General features: G+C 45.5%; 1 protein-coding gene and 1 pseudogene across 1 annotated transcript in view; one reads left to right on the plus strand and one right to left on the minus strand.

Annotated features, from left to right (window-relative positions):
* Nucleotides 1-4476: 4476 nt before the first annotated feature.
* On the minus strand, nucleotides 4477-11584 carry LOC140846150 (coiled-coil domain-containing protein 127-like; annotated as a pseudogene).
* A 1438-nt stretch (nucleotides 11585-13022) lies between these two features.
* The window catches only part of LOC140846149 (1-phosphatidylinositol 4,5-bisphosphate phosphodiesterase eta-1-like), an 87423-nt gene continuing 82199 nt past the window's right edge, over nucleotides 13023-18246 (plus strand). The window contains exon 1 of the mRNA XM_073221638.1: nucleotides 13023-13250. Within this exon, the coding sequence (XP_073077739.1) occupies nucleotides 13188-13250 (63 nt within the window). The 5' untranslated portion in view covers nucleotides 13023-13187. The remainder of the gene's footprint in view (nucleotides 13251-18246) is intronic.

Genomic DNA, 18246 nt, shown 5'->3' on the forward strand with positions numbered 1-18246 from the left:
CTAGAGTGGGAATGCTGAGGGGTCAGCAGGAGCACCCCACACAGACGTGGGCATCAGAGAAGCATTGAGAACCAAAGGTCAGCATGGGGTGGGTGCTCAGAGGGTGGCCAGTGCGAGGCTAGCAGGAGGCAGGAGGATCAGTGCCGGCCCATCACAGGATGTGGCTGGGCTGAGCAGAGGGAGGGGCAAGGAATGACCAGATTGCGTACCTGGCAGCCTCGCCAGCAGGTGTGGGAGGCAGTGATGTGTTTGCACACTTAAAAGCTCCAGTCCAGCACGGAACAAGGGATTTGGTTTTTAATGGTTCCTGTCTGATCTTGGAAGGCGTGAGAAGCAGGCTTGGGCTCTGCTGGCACAAGGCTGAGCCTTATGGCGCAGGGTGGCTTCTGTCCCTGGATGGAAGACAGTAACTGTGAGGACACTATCCCCCATCTCCCACCTCCAACAGGACCCAGACCCTCTACTCAGGCCCAGAGGAGTCTCCTGCATGGTTATTTGAGTCCTAGCACTTGAAGGGTGGTTAATTTCAATACTGAGATTTGGTTTCTACCAAGATCTGACTTGTGAAGGGTTGAGCATTATGATGATTACATACTAATAAAACAGGTGGTGCCTTATTCAGCTGTGGATTTAATTTCAATGCAATTCAGAATTTTTAAAAGGACCCGAGTCTGAAAACAGTGTTTTCTGAAGGTAAAGGCCAGCTCTTGATGGGGCCAACCCCTCACCCGAACCACTGCAGCAGAGGTGGTCTTCGTGTGTGCATGTGGTGTCCCGCCAGGACACCAGTGCAGGGCACGTGAGCAGTGCAGCAGTGCGCCTGGCCTCTGGCCTTTCTCCACTGTGCCCATTCCCTTAGGCCACCCCAAGGTCTTGCCTTCTCACGGCCGTGAGGTGCTGGGCACCCACTGAGGTCTTGGAGGGGGCTGCCTGGGCCGTGTGAAGGGCTCACATGAATTGGTGTTCCAATTCTCAGGCTCCCCACTGATGTCCCATCCAAGCTCAGGCCCCAACTCTTCGGCATCACAACTCTGGCGTGGGACCCATCAAGGCTTTGGGTGCACTGCTTGCCATCCATCACCTTCACGAGAGACTTGGTTTCCCTGAGGACTGCAGGAGGCCACTGCCTGCAGAGCTACCACAGAGGCCCGTGGCTCCCTCTGCACACCTGCAGGGAGGGTCGGCTTACAAGTCCTTTTCTTTTCTCAAGATTTTCTGTGAGGCTAACAAAAGACACCCCCATTTTTCCCACTCCCACTCCATTGAAATGCCCAGCATTGTTTAACCCAGGGGTTCCCAGGCTTTGCCTCACTCAGGAGAACCGTCGGGACAGAAGCTCAGGAGTGGTTCTGACCCTGAGACCCAAGAAGAGCAGGCTGTTTGCAGGGAGAGATCAGAACACATGCTGAGCTGGGATCCAGGAGGCCCACTGCCACAGAGTCCCTGGTGGCTGTTTATTCACCATTCCTGGTTCCTCTCTGAAGTCTGGCCTTTATTCTCCATTATCACCCTGAGGCTCCATCAGCCTTAAAATAAACCCCCTTGTAAAGTAGCTTGAACTGATGAATTCTGAGCTAGCTTGACTTGATCTCTGTTGCTCACAACCAGGGTCCTAATGTAGAGAGAATCAGAGTGGCTGTTTCTGTCATTCCTAGGATGGATGAGAGTTCTTCTGGCATAAGCCCCTGGAACCCAGTTCAGACATGTTGGGAGGACCTGTCTCGGGTGGACCAGGCCCGTCAGCAGGCCCATCTAGCTGGCCTCCAAAGCTGAGCTGCAAGGTCCAGCAGGACCCAGGAGGGTGCATTTCCACCCACAGTACCACATCTGCTGTGCCCATGGCCGTCCCTCATGCTTGGTCACGAGACACCCAGACCTTTATTAGTTGTACACTTATCACAGATTTGCTTTTATGCAGTAAGACTGAGACAAAGCCGCTAATCAGAAAGCCTTTCCTCTCCTGAGATGATCTCAGTAAATTATTCAGCTATTAGACTTCTTTAAAAATTCAGCCTGGAATGCATAGCTACACATTGTAATTAGATACTTTTCTCTTTTCAAGAACACAGTTTTTTTGGTGATGTTTCTTCTCTGTCATAATATCATATCCTTGGTACAGTGTTTGCAATTATTTTGTTATCATTAAATCAACACTATATTCCAATCTATATACATATATATATATTACACAGAGAAATACATGTAAGAGTTCTATAGCTATCCCTATGAATTTTAACAAGGGGAAAAAGGCTATTGAACAGATGAATTGACTATATCAACTCATACAGTAATAGCCTGCTCCTCATTTTAGTTTTGGAACGTCCAGGTCAATCCTGATACCTTCTAACTTTACTCCAAAATAGAGCACCTGAAATAGGTACTTCCACAGGAAGCCCAATTAGAAAACAAAATCTGTCCCCTGCCCCCTGCCCTAAAGTCTTTCCAAGCCACTGCAACCTCATCCACAGTGTTACATTACCAAATCAATCAAGAACACACCCCCAAGCAATGGCAACCTCTCTCTACAGCAGAAAAGGCTCCTTCCAGGGGTGAGGACCTGTCTCCTCCAGGATCCTGTACCCCAGAGCACTCTCCTCACCTTGGGGCTCAAGGTTTCGGTTTCTGAGACTTCAGGGAAGGGAGGGAAAATAATGTTTTACACTAAAGTCCTTGTAAATTCTTCACACACATCAAATAGCTCTTGGGCTCCGAGTCTTTGTCCTAATTATACAAACCATTTTAGCTCAGTACTGTTCCACTACAATCTCACTTTATCCAGACTCCTCTTGGGACCCCTGTGAAATCATTACAACATGCAAACATTCCAAAACTAATAAAATCATTTTTAAAAGGAAGAATGGCATCAAATTAACCCTAATTAAACTTGCTAATGGAAGACAGCCATGCCACACAAATACAAACTCTGCCCAGTATCATTTTCTATAGAAAACTGGTCTTCCTGCAGTCTCAAGCCAGTATCTAAACTGATTTGAATGATCTGAATATGCTTATCTGGCTATTCAAGGAGGCTACACTGAAGCATGCTGGACATTAGAAAATAGGGTAAGAGTTAACAATTTACCTTGAAAATCATTTAAATTCATTTACTAAATGGCTGGCTGTATTTTAAAGACAAAAACAATAGAAAAGCATTAAGTGGGTTATCCAAGCCCAATCAGTGGCATGACAGGAACTAGAATACATCCCACTCTAAGCAAGGGTGTAAACCTCCAGGAAATACCACCAGAGAAACTTTTTAGTCCATATTTACCTGAAGAAATTATGCTCAGATCAAGTGGTGGCAGCGCAGCAGGAAGACGGCACTCCAAGCCACGAGAAGCGTTCTGAGCAGAGGCCCCAGAACGTATTGGGTGACTTATTTCAGCTCCCTTACCTGGCTCCCTGATCTCTAAAATGGCACCAAAGGTTGAAAACACGTGCAAGCATGAATTATGTAAGCTTCAGTGTGTGATACTCAACAAACAACCTCTAATCATTACTACCCCATAATTAAACTGGTTTCCTTTAAGTTTAGTATTTTAGAAGTGTATATTACCATATAGACAGGATTCAAAAGCAGATGGACCTTCCCCCAGTCACTGCTAGACCGCCCAACAACTGCATGGAGGGCACCAGCATTCTGGAGCCAGACTGCCTGGGCTCATCCCGGCCCACATTACCCGCATGACTTCACCAGGCTGGCTTTCCCTCACCTGCTCTACTTCCTTCATCCCTGTACAATGAGGGTGTGCAGAAGAGATCACATGGAAGGCCTGACACTGAAGTCCTTTCAAAGGCCTGCTCACCAGGCTGACTCTTGGCTGGCCTCTGGGAACCTGGATTTTGGGAGGGCTCCCACCACCATTAAACTAGTCAGAGAAGGTTGCAGTGCCTCAACTTTGTGCTAAGAGCTTAGAAGCCCTGCTTTCCTTCTGGGAGTTTAGAACTGGGTATGTGCCAGGCAGAGGGCGCCTGCATGCCAGCCCTCCATGGAAGCCCTGGGTGCTACTCAGCAACATGTCCCATGCATCCTTGAGACTTGTCACCGGGGGAGTGAGTGGATCTTGGGCGGCTGCATGGGAGGGGGCTCTGCAGGCCGGGTCCCCTCCCTCTGCCCTATGTGCCTTCTCCCTTTTGATTCTGCTTTGGACCTTCCCACATAACACACCTTAGCTGTGGAGCAACTAACCCTCCGAGACTTCCCAGCACATCATCCATCTGAAGAATGGGCTGGGGGCCCCTGACCCGAGGGTAGTAGCAATCTGTACTGACTGCCTAAGGTCAGGACTAGGACGTAAAGCGCAGTAAAGCCCGATTCACAGCAGCTTCATGAACAATGGGGCCACAGGGGCCTGCCCACCTTTTAGTTTGTGGTAAGAATTCAGATGTACGCAATAACGTTTTGCAAATAATAAAGAATGACACACATAAAAAGCACTGATACTTTTAAATGGCAATGTTTTATTGTCACTGCTAATAAATACTATCTGCTTACTGAATACAGACACAAGCCAAATTCCAAAAACACTAGGGTATCAAACTAGAAACACATTTTTTCCCCTTTGCAGGGAAAGCTCTTCAAAACAATATAAATCCTTGACACTTTCTATTGTCATCTGTTAGGCAGTTTTATCCATTACTGACAAAAGCTAAATGTAATTTTAGGAGAGAGAAAGAATTTGAGGAGAAAATAATTTAGGGGGTGATGAAAACAGAATATTACTTTAACAGTGAAGATCTGTATTTGACTTTTTGAAAAAACAATTTACCATAGAGCTAAAATAGGACATTATACTTTCCACTCAGTAAAATTCTGATGGCTTAAAAAATGCTTCTGGGAAACTGCATCCTTAACAGCAGAGGAGGATCAAGGGGGACACCCTGTGTCCTGAGGCCTTGATGTCCTGCGCAGAGGGCAGGTGGCTGTATGCTCACAAGGCCACAACACAGGCAGCAGGGCAGGAGGAGGAGGGAAAGCGTGGGGCACCCCAGAGTGACCTGTAGTCACAGGAAGCAGCTTTATATAGCTTTCACCTCACTTCTCCAGTAGGGCCCTCTCTACTCTCTTAAACGTCTTCAGTTGGACCATAAGCTCCCAATATTTGAGGTACAGCCACATGAGTCTCCCATTCTGGCATCTGTTGGTATTCCAGACATCACCAGAGTGCGTATCATGCTGAAATATGTCAGCCAGGCCAGTCGTCATGCCAGGACAGCAGCAACTGGGTCAGAGGCCGCATGGACCAGCAAGCTCTTCTCTATCCCCAGCCACTTGCTGTGAGGGACGATCAGGCTGCAGTAGATGCTCTGCTGTTCCGTAAGACCATCTTCAAACTCTTTCAGCAGAAGCCTGGCTTTTCTCTGCCAGTCGTCTTCCTTCTCCAGGTAACTCAGGTAGGCACTTACCAAGGGCTGTAGCTGTCTCTTTTCTCACATGACCAGAGCCCATTCCTGTTCCAGAAGCTTCTTATCTTCTACCAACTTGCGCCCCTGAGAGATGAGGGCTTCCTGGTAGCTGGTTGTCCTGTTTTGTTCCTTTTCAAGTTCCAAAGACAACTGAGGAACTGCACGCCGATTTTCAGAGATCATGACATGGTACTTGGCCTCGAGGTCCCGCTGGAAAGCAGTTGTCCTATGGCAGTATGCTTCTCTCTCCTTCTCTATTTCTTTCTGGGACTCCCTAGACCAAATCTAACCTGACATGAAGAAATTGGGGGAGAAAAACACACATAACAGAACATCAGAGCTGAAGTTCTCTGATCTTTATTCAAAGAAAATATAATGCTAAGGGCAGCATTTCAATGAAGTCTTAGGCACTTCTGCTTCTGCTGAGAGGTATGAAAAATATAATATTTTGTATGAAATCACATAATATACCAAGTTCTTATCTTAAAATCAGGTAAGAGCTCCCCAGAGACTAGTCTGACAAGACTGCATCCAGGGATCCCTCCGTTGCCTGAATTTCCATGGCTAAGAACTACCAATTTGCTTGTGCTCTCAAACCTACACCAACTGCCCCCTCTGGCCACAATGCCCCACATGCTATTGGCGAGGTTTAAAAATTAACATGGGTGTGGAGGGCTGGAAGCAATATCACCCTGGAAGTGATGTCACTCCAGAAGTGACATCTGGGTACCACGAAGTGCTATAACAGGAAGTTCTATCACCAGAAGCAGAAGTGACAACACCAGATATGAGATTAGCCCGGAAGTGACATCTTTGTGAGCCTGTGCTCAGAAATAAAACTGCAACACTCATTTGCCATCAGCGGGCAGTGAACCTCCTGATCCCAGCTTTGGTTTCCGTGTCTTTTTTGTATATTTCTCTGTGTTTCCTTTAAGCTCTTCATACACTCCTCTCAAGTTCAGCTGGTTTGTGGAGCTGGTCTCCGCACATGGGCATGCTTCAAATATTATTGGCCAAGTTACTTCAGAAATGAATAAATTTCAAAATGTGTTCCATTACTGATGATCACTAGTAAGCAGCTGAAGTCTGATAGGGTATACAAGTGGGGTGTAGTAAGAAATTCAACCTAAAGACATGGCTTGGCTGCCCTGCCCCAAACTAGAGCACCCTGGGACAGAGAGTGAGTGGAGGCTGGAGTGGATAGTCTCCACTTGGCCCTGCTGCACAGCAGCATCCAGGCCTCGGCCCTCTTCTGTGCCCCAGGTCCAAGGAGAAGGAGGTGCCAGTTCAGCACAGGAACACCTCCTCTCCCTGAAGTATTGCACATCAAAGTTCCAGGTGCTTCAGTATAAAACAGAAGCCACTGTGGTGACAGGTGACACTTTCTGGTGCAGGAAATCAGCACATTCAGAACCAGTGCCACACGCCCAAGCCCAGCACAACTGTCATTCCCAGTCCCAGCACAAATGTCAGAGCCACACGCCCAGTCCAGGCATGAATGTCAGTACCAGTCCTGGCATGACTGCCAGGGCCACATGCCCAGTCCTGGCACAAATGTCAGGGCCACATGCCCAGTCCAGGCATGAATGTCAGTCCCAGTCCTGGCACGACTGCCAGGGCCTGGCACAAATGTCAGGGCCACACGCCCAGTCCCAGCACAAACGTCAGGGCCACACACCCAATACTGATTCCTCACAATTGCAGGTTCAGCCTGTGCAGGACACATGTCCTGCATGGACTCATCCCTTGAAGACAGGACTGTGCAGCAAGTCTTCAAAGCCCAAGGTCTCCAGGCCACCAAGGGTGGCAGTCCAGCTCTGAGGGGTCACCTGTGCAGGCTCTCTCACACACACAGCCAGGCTGCCCCCATGCTGCTCTCCCACCCCTGGGAACCACTGGAGTGCCTATAGCCTTCCTGGTCCTCTCCCTCCTTTTGGTGTCCCTTCCCCAGGTCCCTTGGGACTCCAACCAAGTCCCAACATCAACTATCACACCCTGAGGCAGCAGAACCTCCACATGTCCAAAAGCTTCTCCCATCTGCACCAACATTGCTGGTTCCCTGGGCCTAAAACCACACTCATCTCCCAGCTTAAAACAGCTCTCAGCCCCATTTCAGTTGCTACTCAGGCTCCTCCTTCTGCCAGAGGCCACAGCAGGGGAGCTGATCTGTAAAGGAGCAGATTGGTGTAACTGACAGGCATGGAAAGGTGGGCAAAATGCGAGGCGGAGAGAGGAAAGAAGAGCCAGTGAAATTTGGAGTGGGTTCAGGGAAGGCTTCATAAGTAGGTGGATGTGAACAGAGTCTAGAGGGCCAAGTGTGACCTGGGAGAAACGCTCCCTCTGCGCAGGAGGAGTAAGTACAACTGAGCAGATCACATGCCTGTGCAGACAGCAGACAGCTCCAAGAGGAGCTGGGGAAGTCACTGGGAAAGCCCCCACAGATGCTGATAAGGAAGTGAAATCAGACCTGACACCACTCTGGTGTGAGCAGAGGGTCAGAGGTGAAGGAGGGAGATGGGCAGGGCCACCTCCTGTGCTGGTCTAGGTGCAGTCTCATTCAAGTCCTGTACTGACACACGTCAAGTGGTGCAGACACAGGGTACCCTGGACCGCATGGCACAGGCTGTAGTCACCAGGAGTTCTGGGGGGGTGTCCTTAATCAGGAGGTCTCCAGGAAGACATGCTGGGTGGAAATCACCAGGGAGGGTCAGAGTTAGTAGCATGTCAGTCCAAAAATCCTCAATTCTGGGTCTGAACTAGAACACTCTTGCCTTACAACTTTAGGCAGACACAACTTTCTGGAGCCTTAGTTTCAAAAGGCAGAGAAAAGAGAGCTGGGGCTCCCATGCCTGGGACAGCAGAAGTGCTCTCCCTATTCATTCTACTGAAAACAGCCACTGGACATCTGTGCACAACAAGCAGCTGACTATGAAAGGGAGACAGCAGGCAGATGGGGGACTCTGGGACCCACAAACACCTGGGAGTGTGCCCAGGGACTCTGTTTTGCCTCTAGATAAAACTTGATACTTAAGTGCCAATGGGTGCAGATTTTCTTGTAAAAGCCCAACAAAAATCTCTCTGCCAAAGGACTAGGAAAGGGGCCCCCGTAAGACAAAAAAATGTTAAGACAATGACCACTCTACTCACGCCAAACTGTTAGCAGACAACTGTATCCCCACAACCCCTGGGTGGGCAAAGGCTAGGGGAACCCTCCTGGACCCCCTGGGGTGATGGCAGAGGAAGCTGTATGGGATGTGGCAAAAAGACGTGCTCACTTCTCGGCTCTCCAGCCACCTGTGAGAGCCCCAGTGGAAGCCTGGGTAGTGGGGCAGAAGGTCTCCTGCTTGGGCCTTCTTCCTGGTGCCAGTGGGCTGGAGGCCAAGTGGGAAGCGTGACCTTCCATCCGTTCCTGCAGGAAGGAGGCAGTCACACCTTTCCCCTGATGAGCACCGTCAGAGAAACCAGCCTGGAAAAGATTGAGTAAGAACCAGAATGTCACAACATAGTACTCAAAATGCCCAGGTTTCAAGCAAATGAGAATCAGGAATATCTCAATTGAATTAAACAAATATAATCAGTAGATACCAATACTGAGATGACAAAAGACGTTATTGTCCGATAAAAGTTTAATGCAGCCATAAGATGTCTAAACAAAGAAATAGAAAGTTTCAGAAATGAAATAGAAGACATAAAAAACTAAACAGAAATATCAAAACTGATAAATAAAATAACCAAACAATTCTTAAGGATCCACAATAGGTGTGGGGAGAGAAGCTGGTTAAAGTGATAAACTACTCAGTATGTCCCTTATAAACATGGACAAGACATTCTTAGCCAGACACTGGTAAATATATTCTACAATATTTAAGAAAAATTATATTGCATGATCAAGTGGGAATTATTCAAAACACACAAGGCTGGTTCTACACTCAAAAGTCAATTGATATAACCCAACACGTTAGTGGCCTAAAGAACAAAAAGCACATGATCATATCAACTGGCATAAAGACAAAACTCAACACCCATTCATGATAAAAACTCAGAGAAAGAGGAAGGGAAGGGAATGTTCTTGCCTTGATAAAGACATCTATGAAAACCCACAGCTAATGCTGTACTTGATGGTGAAAAGACTGAATCCTTTTACTCTCACATCAGGAACTATTTAAGAGTCCTGGAAGTTCCAGCCAGTGCAGGAAAGCAAGAAAAGGAAATAGAAATAAACAGATTGGGAAGGATGGAATAAAACCTAAGTTTTCTAAGTTAAACAGAAATTAACTCAAAATGGATCATGGACTTTTATGCAAAAAGTAAAACTAAAACTTTAAGAAAAAACAGACGGGGGAGTCTTGAGGATGTAGGGCTAGGCAAAGAATTCCCAGACCTGCATGCAACGCATGATCCTTAAAAGGGAAAACTGATAAACTGGACTTCATCAATATTAGAACCATTGTTCTGTGAGAGATTCCATTAATGGAATGAAAAGACAAGGTACAGACTCAATGTTCACAGACCAGAGTCCAGCTCTCACAACCCAACAATCCTATCAGAAGATGGCTGTCAGACCAGAACGGACATTCCATGCAGAGGACAGACTGATGTCAAGTATGTGAAAAGCTGCTCCAATCTTTAGCCATCAGGGAAATGCAAATTGAAGTCACAGCAGAATGGGTAAAATAAAACCACAAAATAAAAATAATGACCACAACAAATACCAGCAAGGATACCAAGAAACTAGATCACTCACACTGCTAGAGAGAGCTAAAACCTTGCAGCCACTCTGGGAAACATTCTGGCTCCTCCTTAAAAATTAAACATCACCTCCCAGGCCGGCTGATAACAGCAGGCTGATCATGGCTCAGTGATCTGCACAGGGCCTGCAGACCCAAATCCGGCCCTGAGGACACTGCCATTTAGAAGCTCAGGAGCCTGCCGCCTTGCAAAACACGACTTAAAAGTTGGAAAGGTGAGGAACCTGGTGAGAGAGCTGATGGCTTAGAATCGCACTGACTCCTGTAGTCATCAGAGGCCCCGAGGTGACTCCCACTTTCCGTCTGTTTTCAGACCTATCTCCAGCTTTATAGCCTTCCCCAATAATCTTTGCTTCTGATGTTCTTGCCTTCTTGGACTTCTGATATGATGCTTTCTGATCCTGAGAAGGGTGAAGTATTTTTTTCTTCCTGATTATCTTGCTTAGGTAATGTGATTGAAGAAAAATTTTAACTTTGCAATCTTATAAGAATTCTCCAAAAATGTGTCATTATATAGTTAAGAAGTTATATTACAAAATATGGGCATCAACTAGCCTCCTAGCTGGTCCAGGAATAGCCTAGAAGTAAAGGCAGATAAAAGAGTAGTTGATAAATTCCACTCTTAATGGCTTCCACTTCCCGTATGAAACCCTGCTGACCTGAGAAACCCAGTCCACAGCAAGCGCCAATGCAAATAGAGGGCAGCTTCTTCGATACAATTTCTCAGTTCCTCAGATGCTTAAGTGCCAGCCAAGAAGCATGGGATGTGGGATACAACTCCTGAATATTAGGAAACGTATCATGTAGTGGGGATAATTACAACTGACTTGTGGTCAGTAATTTCCCGAAGTAGTACACAGTCAAAATGGTGAGGATTTCTGGAAAAGATGAGCAGAGGTGTCACGGATGAAGTCTCCCAAAGACTTATTTTCTGAACATTAAACAGATATCCAAGACTGGCTTTCTTTCATGTCTATTTTATTCTTCTCCATCCATCCTTACAAAGGCAATTGGAGCAAGGGAGCCCCTTAGGGCAGTGAAGCCTCGACAGGGTGCTAACAGTTATCGACACCCACTCCACACAATGCTTCTGAATATATTGTCTTATTCACCCTCACAATGCATTGAGGTAATCATGATGCTACCTACCCCTGGACAGGGAAACAAGCTCAGAGGGTTAAGTAATTTACCCAAAACAAACTGTATGAGACAAAACTAGGGTGTACACTTTCATCTGTACCATTTCCAAGGTCTTTGGGCTCCCTACTTTCAACCCAGAAAACACAATTATTAGGAAAATGATAACTTACTAAAAGCAGCCAATCCCAGCATTGGCACCAACAAGACCTAATTCCATCTGCTTCCTTCACCCCATCAGCCCTGGAATTAGGCCGGATATTCCAATTTGGGGGGTCATTTAGGTTATTCATGGAGATACACCTTGAGGCAAATAACAAAACTATTAAGCACACAATAGGAATAAAATACATTTGTCACAGGTGTATCATCTACAGGCTCATGTGAATCCCTTTTTAATTCCCAAAAATTTTTGTTCAGTTCCACCTGAGTATTGTACAGGGTAAGCCTTATGGGATTCAAAGGAGAAATAAACAATGCCTTAAGACAAAAGCAACTCACACTGTAGTCAGGACAGAGACATGCCTCACATAACTGAGATGCAAGCAGAATGAGATATGTTCTCTAATGAAAATGTTTAAAAGTACGGTTATAGGTAAAAATCCGTAAATAGGAAGATGTGAAAACACTGGCTGCTTCAGAGAATGGTGTATAGGGCTGAGAGGCTGAGGCACACGGTGTGTGGAAGACACTGGTGGCGATGAACACCAGGACTGCAGGCATTTCTGCTTAAAGATCTCGCTTCCTCAATAACTAGGCTGGGACCTAATGTTAACATGAATTTACCAATTTACTAAGTACCTACACTAGGTTGGGGATTTTCACAAAAGAGTCATGAAAGCTTTCAGCTTATTTCTATGGACTGCCACAAAAAATGCTGATCATAACAAAGAATCAAATAAGAAAAAGGAACTTAGTTTGAAAATTTTAATAGGGTTTTCAATAAATACTTAACACCTAGAAATATAAAATTCTAATTGGTAATAAAGAAATGCCGAAAAAAGAAGGTGGCTCATGACATAATGTTCAGGAGTTTGTGGTAATCAAATAACAGAAATATTGGTTATCTAATAATTCTAACTTTTAATGGTGCTCATTCCCTCCAAGGCGGTAAAGCCCAGACTGAGGATTAAGTAATTCTAATAAAGACAAAGTCAGTGCACACATATTTTTTATGGCCTTAGTTACCAGTAGCAAAAACTTTTAAGAAAAAACATAAATGTCAATAAAAGGGGCCGGTCCATTGTAAACATAATGAAATAATTCAAAATTATGTTTGCACAATTTTGCACGAGGAAGGTCTTAATAAAGTTAGATGAAAAACAATAACGGTTACAGGAATTATGACTACTGGTTTATTTTCCACCCCACTTCTTTCCACAGATTTCAGATATCTGACATAAACACTCGAAAATAAAAACACTCTGCGGTCCAGAGGTGAATGATGCGAGTCAACAGGGACACCTTAGCCCCGGGGGCTGAACCGGGTCCACAGAACCGACCCGGGCGCCACCCCATCCCTGGCCCCAGACCCACCGCGACGCCCGCCCGCTCCCACCGGACCTGCCCCCGACTCCAGAACCCATCCCGACACCAAATGGACCTCCGACCGCGGCCCCGCTCCGGCCCGCAACCCACCCTCTGTGCCAGGCTTACCCCTGACCCTCCGACACACCCCTGGCCCCCGAACACCGCCACCTCCCGACCCCGGGACGCCGGACCTACCGCAGGCCTAGAGCGCCAGCTTCCACGGGTCCTCCTCCGCGCAGGCGCGGGGACCCCTAGCGATCACCCCGTGACGCGGCACGGTGCGCAGGCGCAGTGCCCCTTTTCGACACGGTGCTCGTGCGCAGACGCGGCACGAGGACTGGTGGGACGGTGCTGCGAAGGGCACATATGTCGCGGGTCCGGGCGGTGTTGCTGTTGCTGCGCGCCCAGCGCCTGGCGCTGACCAAGCCGGTGAGTTGGCAGCGGGCAGTCCCTGCGCCTCCACCCCAGGCGAGACTGGGCTAGCGGGCGGGGGCGGGAAGGAGGCCGCTCGGGGACAGGGGCCGCCGACTACGGCCGGGCCTGCGAAGGGCACGACCCCACGGATCCCCCCGGGCCCTCCCCTGCGTCCACCCGGGGCCCCGCGGGCTGAGGCTGCCCCCAGCTCAGGGCCCTCGGGGCAAGTGGATGGGCGTGGTGGCCTCCGTGTGCCCTCTGAAGGGCAGGACTCTAGCCCCGACGGTGGAGCCGGGCGAGGTCGTTGGGCTCGCTGCACGCGGTGTGTTGCCGCCGAGGGTCGGTCCTCCGATGACGGACGTCAGGGCTCCGTCCCAGCCCGGGTCTGTGCCCTGCGCACCTGAGGTTTAGCAGTTGCCGTTCTGTTAAGTGACTTCGCCCCCCACTACACCTCCGCCGATTTAGTGATTTAACCTTAAAAATCCTGAGGGGAGCCAAGGTATTCAATAGTATTGACTTATACCTGTAGTATTTTACCTGAAGTTTACATTTTGAAATAGAGATATTAAAGATGATAGTAAATGTGAGAAGATTTAGTCAAAGACCCCTCCAGCCTCCGGAACTCCCTTCCCCCACCACTCACCCTTTGTCAGTTCATGAAAAACATTGTCTTTATCTGTGCGAGACTAGAGGAATTCTGGCCGTGAGCTTCTGAGAATGAGAATAATGTTTGAGCACAGGTCACAGCGTGCAAACCTCTCCTTTCCTATTGGCTTGATTCAAAGAGATCTGGGTTGAATCATTTGTCAGTGCCAGCGCTTTACTTCAGTACCTCTCTGAACCTTCACCTCTGTCCTGTGTTTAGGTACTTGTAAACATGATGGCAAGATAGAGATAACAAAATTGAACCGCAAGTTGGGCCTTCTAAAAGATGGTTTGGGGTTTTTAGGAAGTATTTTTATCTTAAAGCTAGCTTATCCTATGAAAATTAATTCTACCCCCAAGCAGTATCATTTATTGGAGTTAAAGATTGTCAAGAAGAAAAGCATCCAATTAGCAGAACAAAAAAAGAACTTTATGATCACTGACAGAGAAATGCCTGTGGAGAGCAGATGATGAGAATAATTTGAATAAAGTCGACAGAGAGTTTTCCTTTGTCTCATTTTATTCAATTCTGTGATATTTCCGAGTGATTGTGTATTTGCAGCTGCTCTTAGAAGTTAGAAAATTATCAAACCAGTTCTGTGTTTGTCCTTTTCAGTTGCCCCAGGGCACTGATGCAATTTGCAGATTGTTCCAAAGTCATTTAATGGAAAGGGAAGAAAAACCAAGAACTTTAATAGTTGGTGAACTGCTCACTTCAGATGAGATTTTTCAAAAACTTTAATAAGAGGAATAGCCCATGTATTGTTCTAGAATAGGCCAGTCTCTTTTCTTTGACCGTATTGTTCTGAATATTTTAATGATGTGTCCAGAATTACTTTATTCAGGCCATTGTAGCAACCCTTTGTTTTGTTTCATGGGATAATTACAGTGCAGGGGGTATTCATTTCTGCATTCTGTGTGATGCTTTTCCTGGGTCCCTTGAAAAATTGTGGTTTTGTTTTAATACATAACCTGGATGTCTGTGTTATTAGAATACCAGAGATTTTTCCAAGCCTCATTGAATAGTGGGGAAAGTACAGCATTTGTAGCCAGCCAGGCTGACCCAAGTTCAGACCCCACTTACTCTGGATAGACTCTCTTTTTCTGTGTGGGGTTAGGGAGCATTCTGTGAAGTAACATGAAACATTTGTGTGGTGCTCCTCACAGCCTCTGCTTTGTAACCTTGTGAACTTGTTTTTAAGCATCTCTGTTTTTAAAACCTTTAAATTTTTATAGGGAATATTTACAACTGGTTGTAAAATAATCAGTAAGTATAGAAGGCCTTATATTAATGAAAAGTACTAAGACCTCCTGTTCCACAGATGTGTTCCCAATTGTAATCCATTCTGAGCTGTTTCTGGTATTGGCCCCTGGCACGTACCTCCATTTCCTCAGCTAATATGCAAGTGATTTTTATTCATTTTTGACATTAACTTTTGCTGGTAATTCAGGATTTCATTCACTTAAGCCTGCTTCCCATATCCTCAGTCCTCCCATGCAACCACTTTCAGATCCTTTATTGGCTACCTTTGTAATTGTACAGATGGTACTTACTAGTAGCTTTGGTTCATGATTTGTAGGCATCTTTTGTTAGATGAGGGCTCCCACTCTGCTAGATTGAGGATATCCATATGTCTACCCTTCTCACTTTTGCCCAACTCAGCCATCTGTGCTTTTATGCTATTAAAAGATCTAAGTGTTCCTTTTAATTCTACCTTAGGGAGACTTCCCCATTCTTCATATCGCCCTATGAGAAAATTGATAGTTTTATTAGATTAGTGACAACACAGGAGTTTTATCTAGATAGAAATTGGGTTAAAATTGGGCTTTTCAAATTCTAAAATCACTCTCCAAATCAGATTTAGATGCAAAGTTAGTATTACTGTTTTCCACAGGGAAAGAGTGCTGTAATTTGTTAAAGATTTCATTATAGCAACTGCCACTTTTTAACATTGTGTGTGTGTGTGTGTCTGTGTCTATTCAACATGAATATCCTAGAAAGAAGAAATAAATGCTTAAGAAATTTCACTGTTTTCTATTTTAATTTCAGTCTGGTATTACAAAATATACTGTTAGTATTGGTAAGATTACCTATATTTATGTTGTAACACATTTTTAAGAAAATTCATCCAGTGACTTAGTTCTCTGTTAAAATACGATTTTAACATGTAAAAAATTACACTAAAAGAAGTTTCTTTTTGCTTTTTAATTAACTTTGTGAAAGAAAACAACTAATTTGGTTTAAGTCAATAACAAATGTACTTAAAATGGAAATTAGAGAATTCAACAATATCACTCTGATCAATTCAAATCTATTTAAAAGTATGAGAAACTGCTTTGTAATTGGTGCTAACCCTGAAATATTTGTGCAGGCCACCATCTGGTCCCAGAGGAGCCCAGGAGGTGAGAGCCACCTCGACTTTTCTCGCAGGGGGTCTTGCGACCCTAGCCTGAGCCTTCTCATCATAGATCCCTTCAGCATAAAATAGCTCAAGAGTTCATTTTTTATTTTGTCAAACTCCTTCCAAATTCCCACTTTTTTATCCTATAGAATAATTTTTTTAACCCACAGGATAAATAATGTCTCTTCCTGATTACAGAATACATGAAGACATCTCTCACATCCCCCTTTGTTTTTGGACATACCTTTTTCCTAAAACCATTCTGTATATTTCTAAGACTCTTGGTTCTATCAGTAGTCTTCTAAAATGCATAAGCATGCCAAAAAGACTGTGCCCTAAGGGCTGACTGTGTTTAGCCTACGAGGAGTAGCCTCTCATGCTAGGCTCTTGTAGAGAAAATGGAAGCTCCATGGCCAGGATTCTTAACTGACCCCAGTCTGCTTGCCCGCTGAGGAGAGAAGGGTTAATGACTTAGGGTTATAAGTCCCTGTTCTTAAGAGGCTTTGCTCTCCCTCCCTCTCAGCAGGGGCCAGCAACCACACAGACCAGAACAGGAGGCTTTCACTTCACTGTTGATGGGAATAAGAGGTTGTCTGCTTAAGTTTCAGATTCAGTAAGTTTGTGGTGTTTTGTTCCATTATAAATGATTTTCTAGGTTTAACAGGGCTAATGTCTGTACTAATTTTTAATGTATTGGAGTAATACACGGGTCTTACAGGAAAAATTTCTTATTCCAGTGCAATGCTCACAATATTTTGGGTATAATAATTATAGTACAAATATAAACATAGATATTAACAGTTTTGCTGATAGCTGTTATGTATTTATTAACCAGATTAAAATTTAAGTGAAGCAATGACAAAAACATACAAATAAACAGTAAGTGACAACGTGTAGTATTTACTGTGACAGATGATCAAGCAGGACCATACCCACTTGTGTGTAGACAGCCTATTGTGGGTTTGGTGGGCCATTCTGCTCCCTGTTGAAGAAAACGAAATTTGCTTGTGAGTTTTCTCAGAAGCCCACCATAGCTGCTGAACACTAGTTGGTGCCCTCTCGGTGGTCATGAACAGACATGCGGTCCTGAAACAGTCGTAGCTCTCAGTTCTTAGGTAGTCTCCAGCTGGAATGTGGACCTCTGTGATTGGCGTCTATTCCTTTCATCATACGTGGTCATGGGAAACGGAGGTTACAGGTAGAGACTCACGATCAACACCATGTTATCAGTTTAGATGTATAGACGCATATGTTTATGGGTATTAACACAAAGGGATGGTTAACTAAAGTGACAGTTGGAAAGAAGCCACGTTTAGAGCTGGTGTTTTGGTCCCTGTTGCTGCTTCCCTCTTCTACTGTCCCCGCGTGAGGTGTACTTTTAGTTCTCAGCATTTCACCTAGTGGTGGGTTTCCTAGTCCCACAGGGTAGATGCTCTGCCATTCCTGAGCTCTGTGTGCTGGCCCCTCTCACTGTGAGGGTACCCATCACCACTCACACACCTCCAGCCTTTGTAGCTTATTTTTGCCTATGTTTTTTTCTAGGAGTTTTATGGTTTCATGACTTACATTCAGGTCTTTGACCCATTTTGAATTTACTTTTGTGTATGGGGTTAGTCATTGATCCAGTTTCATTCTCTTACATGTAGCTGTCCAGTTTTGCCAGCACCATCTGTTGAAGAGAGTGTCATTTCCCCATTGTATGGCCATGACTCCGTTATCATATATTAATTGACCATATATGTTTGGGTTAATGTCTGGAGTCTCTATTCTGTTCTACTGGTCTGTGGGTCAGTTCTTGTGCCAGTACCAAATTGTCTTGATTACTGTGGCTTTGTAGTAGAGCTTGAAGTTGGGGAGAGAGATCCGCTCCACTTTAATCTTCCTTCTCAGGATTGCTTTGGCTATTCAGGGTCTTTGGTGTTCCATATGAATTTTTGAACTATTTGTTCCAGTTCATTGAAGAA

This window comes from Manis javanica, chromosome 14 (genome assembly GCF_040802235.1).
Source record: "Manis javanica isolate MJ-LG chromosome 14, MJ_LKY, whole genome shotgun sequence".
In the NCBI taxonomy this organism is placed as follows: domain Eukaryota; kingdom Metazoa; phylum Chordata; class Mammalia; order Pholidota; family Manidae; genus Manis; species Manis javanica.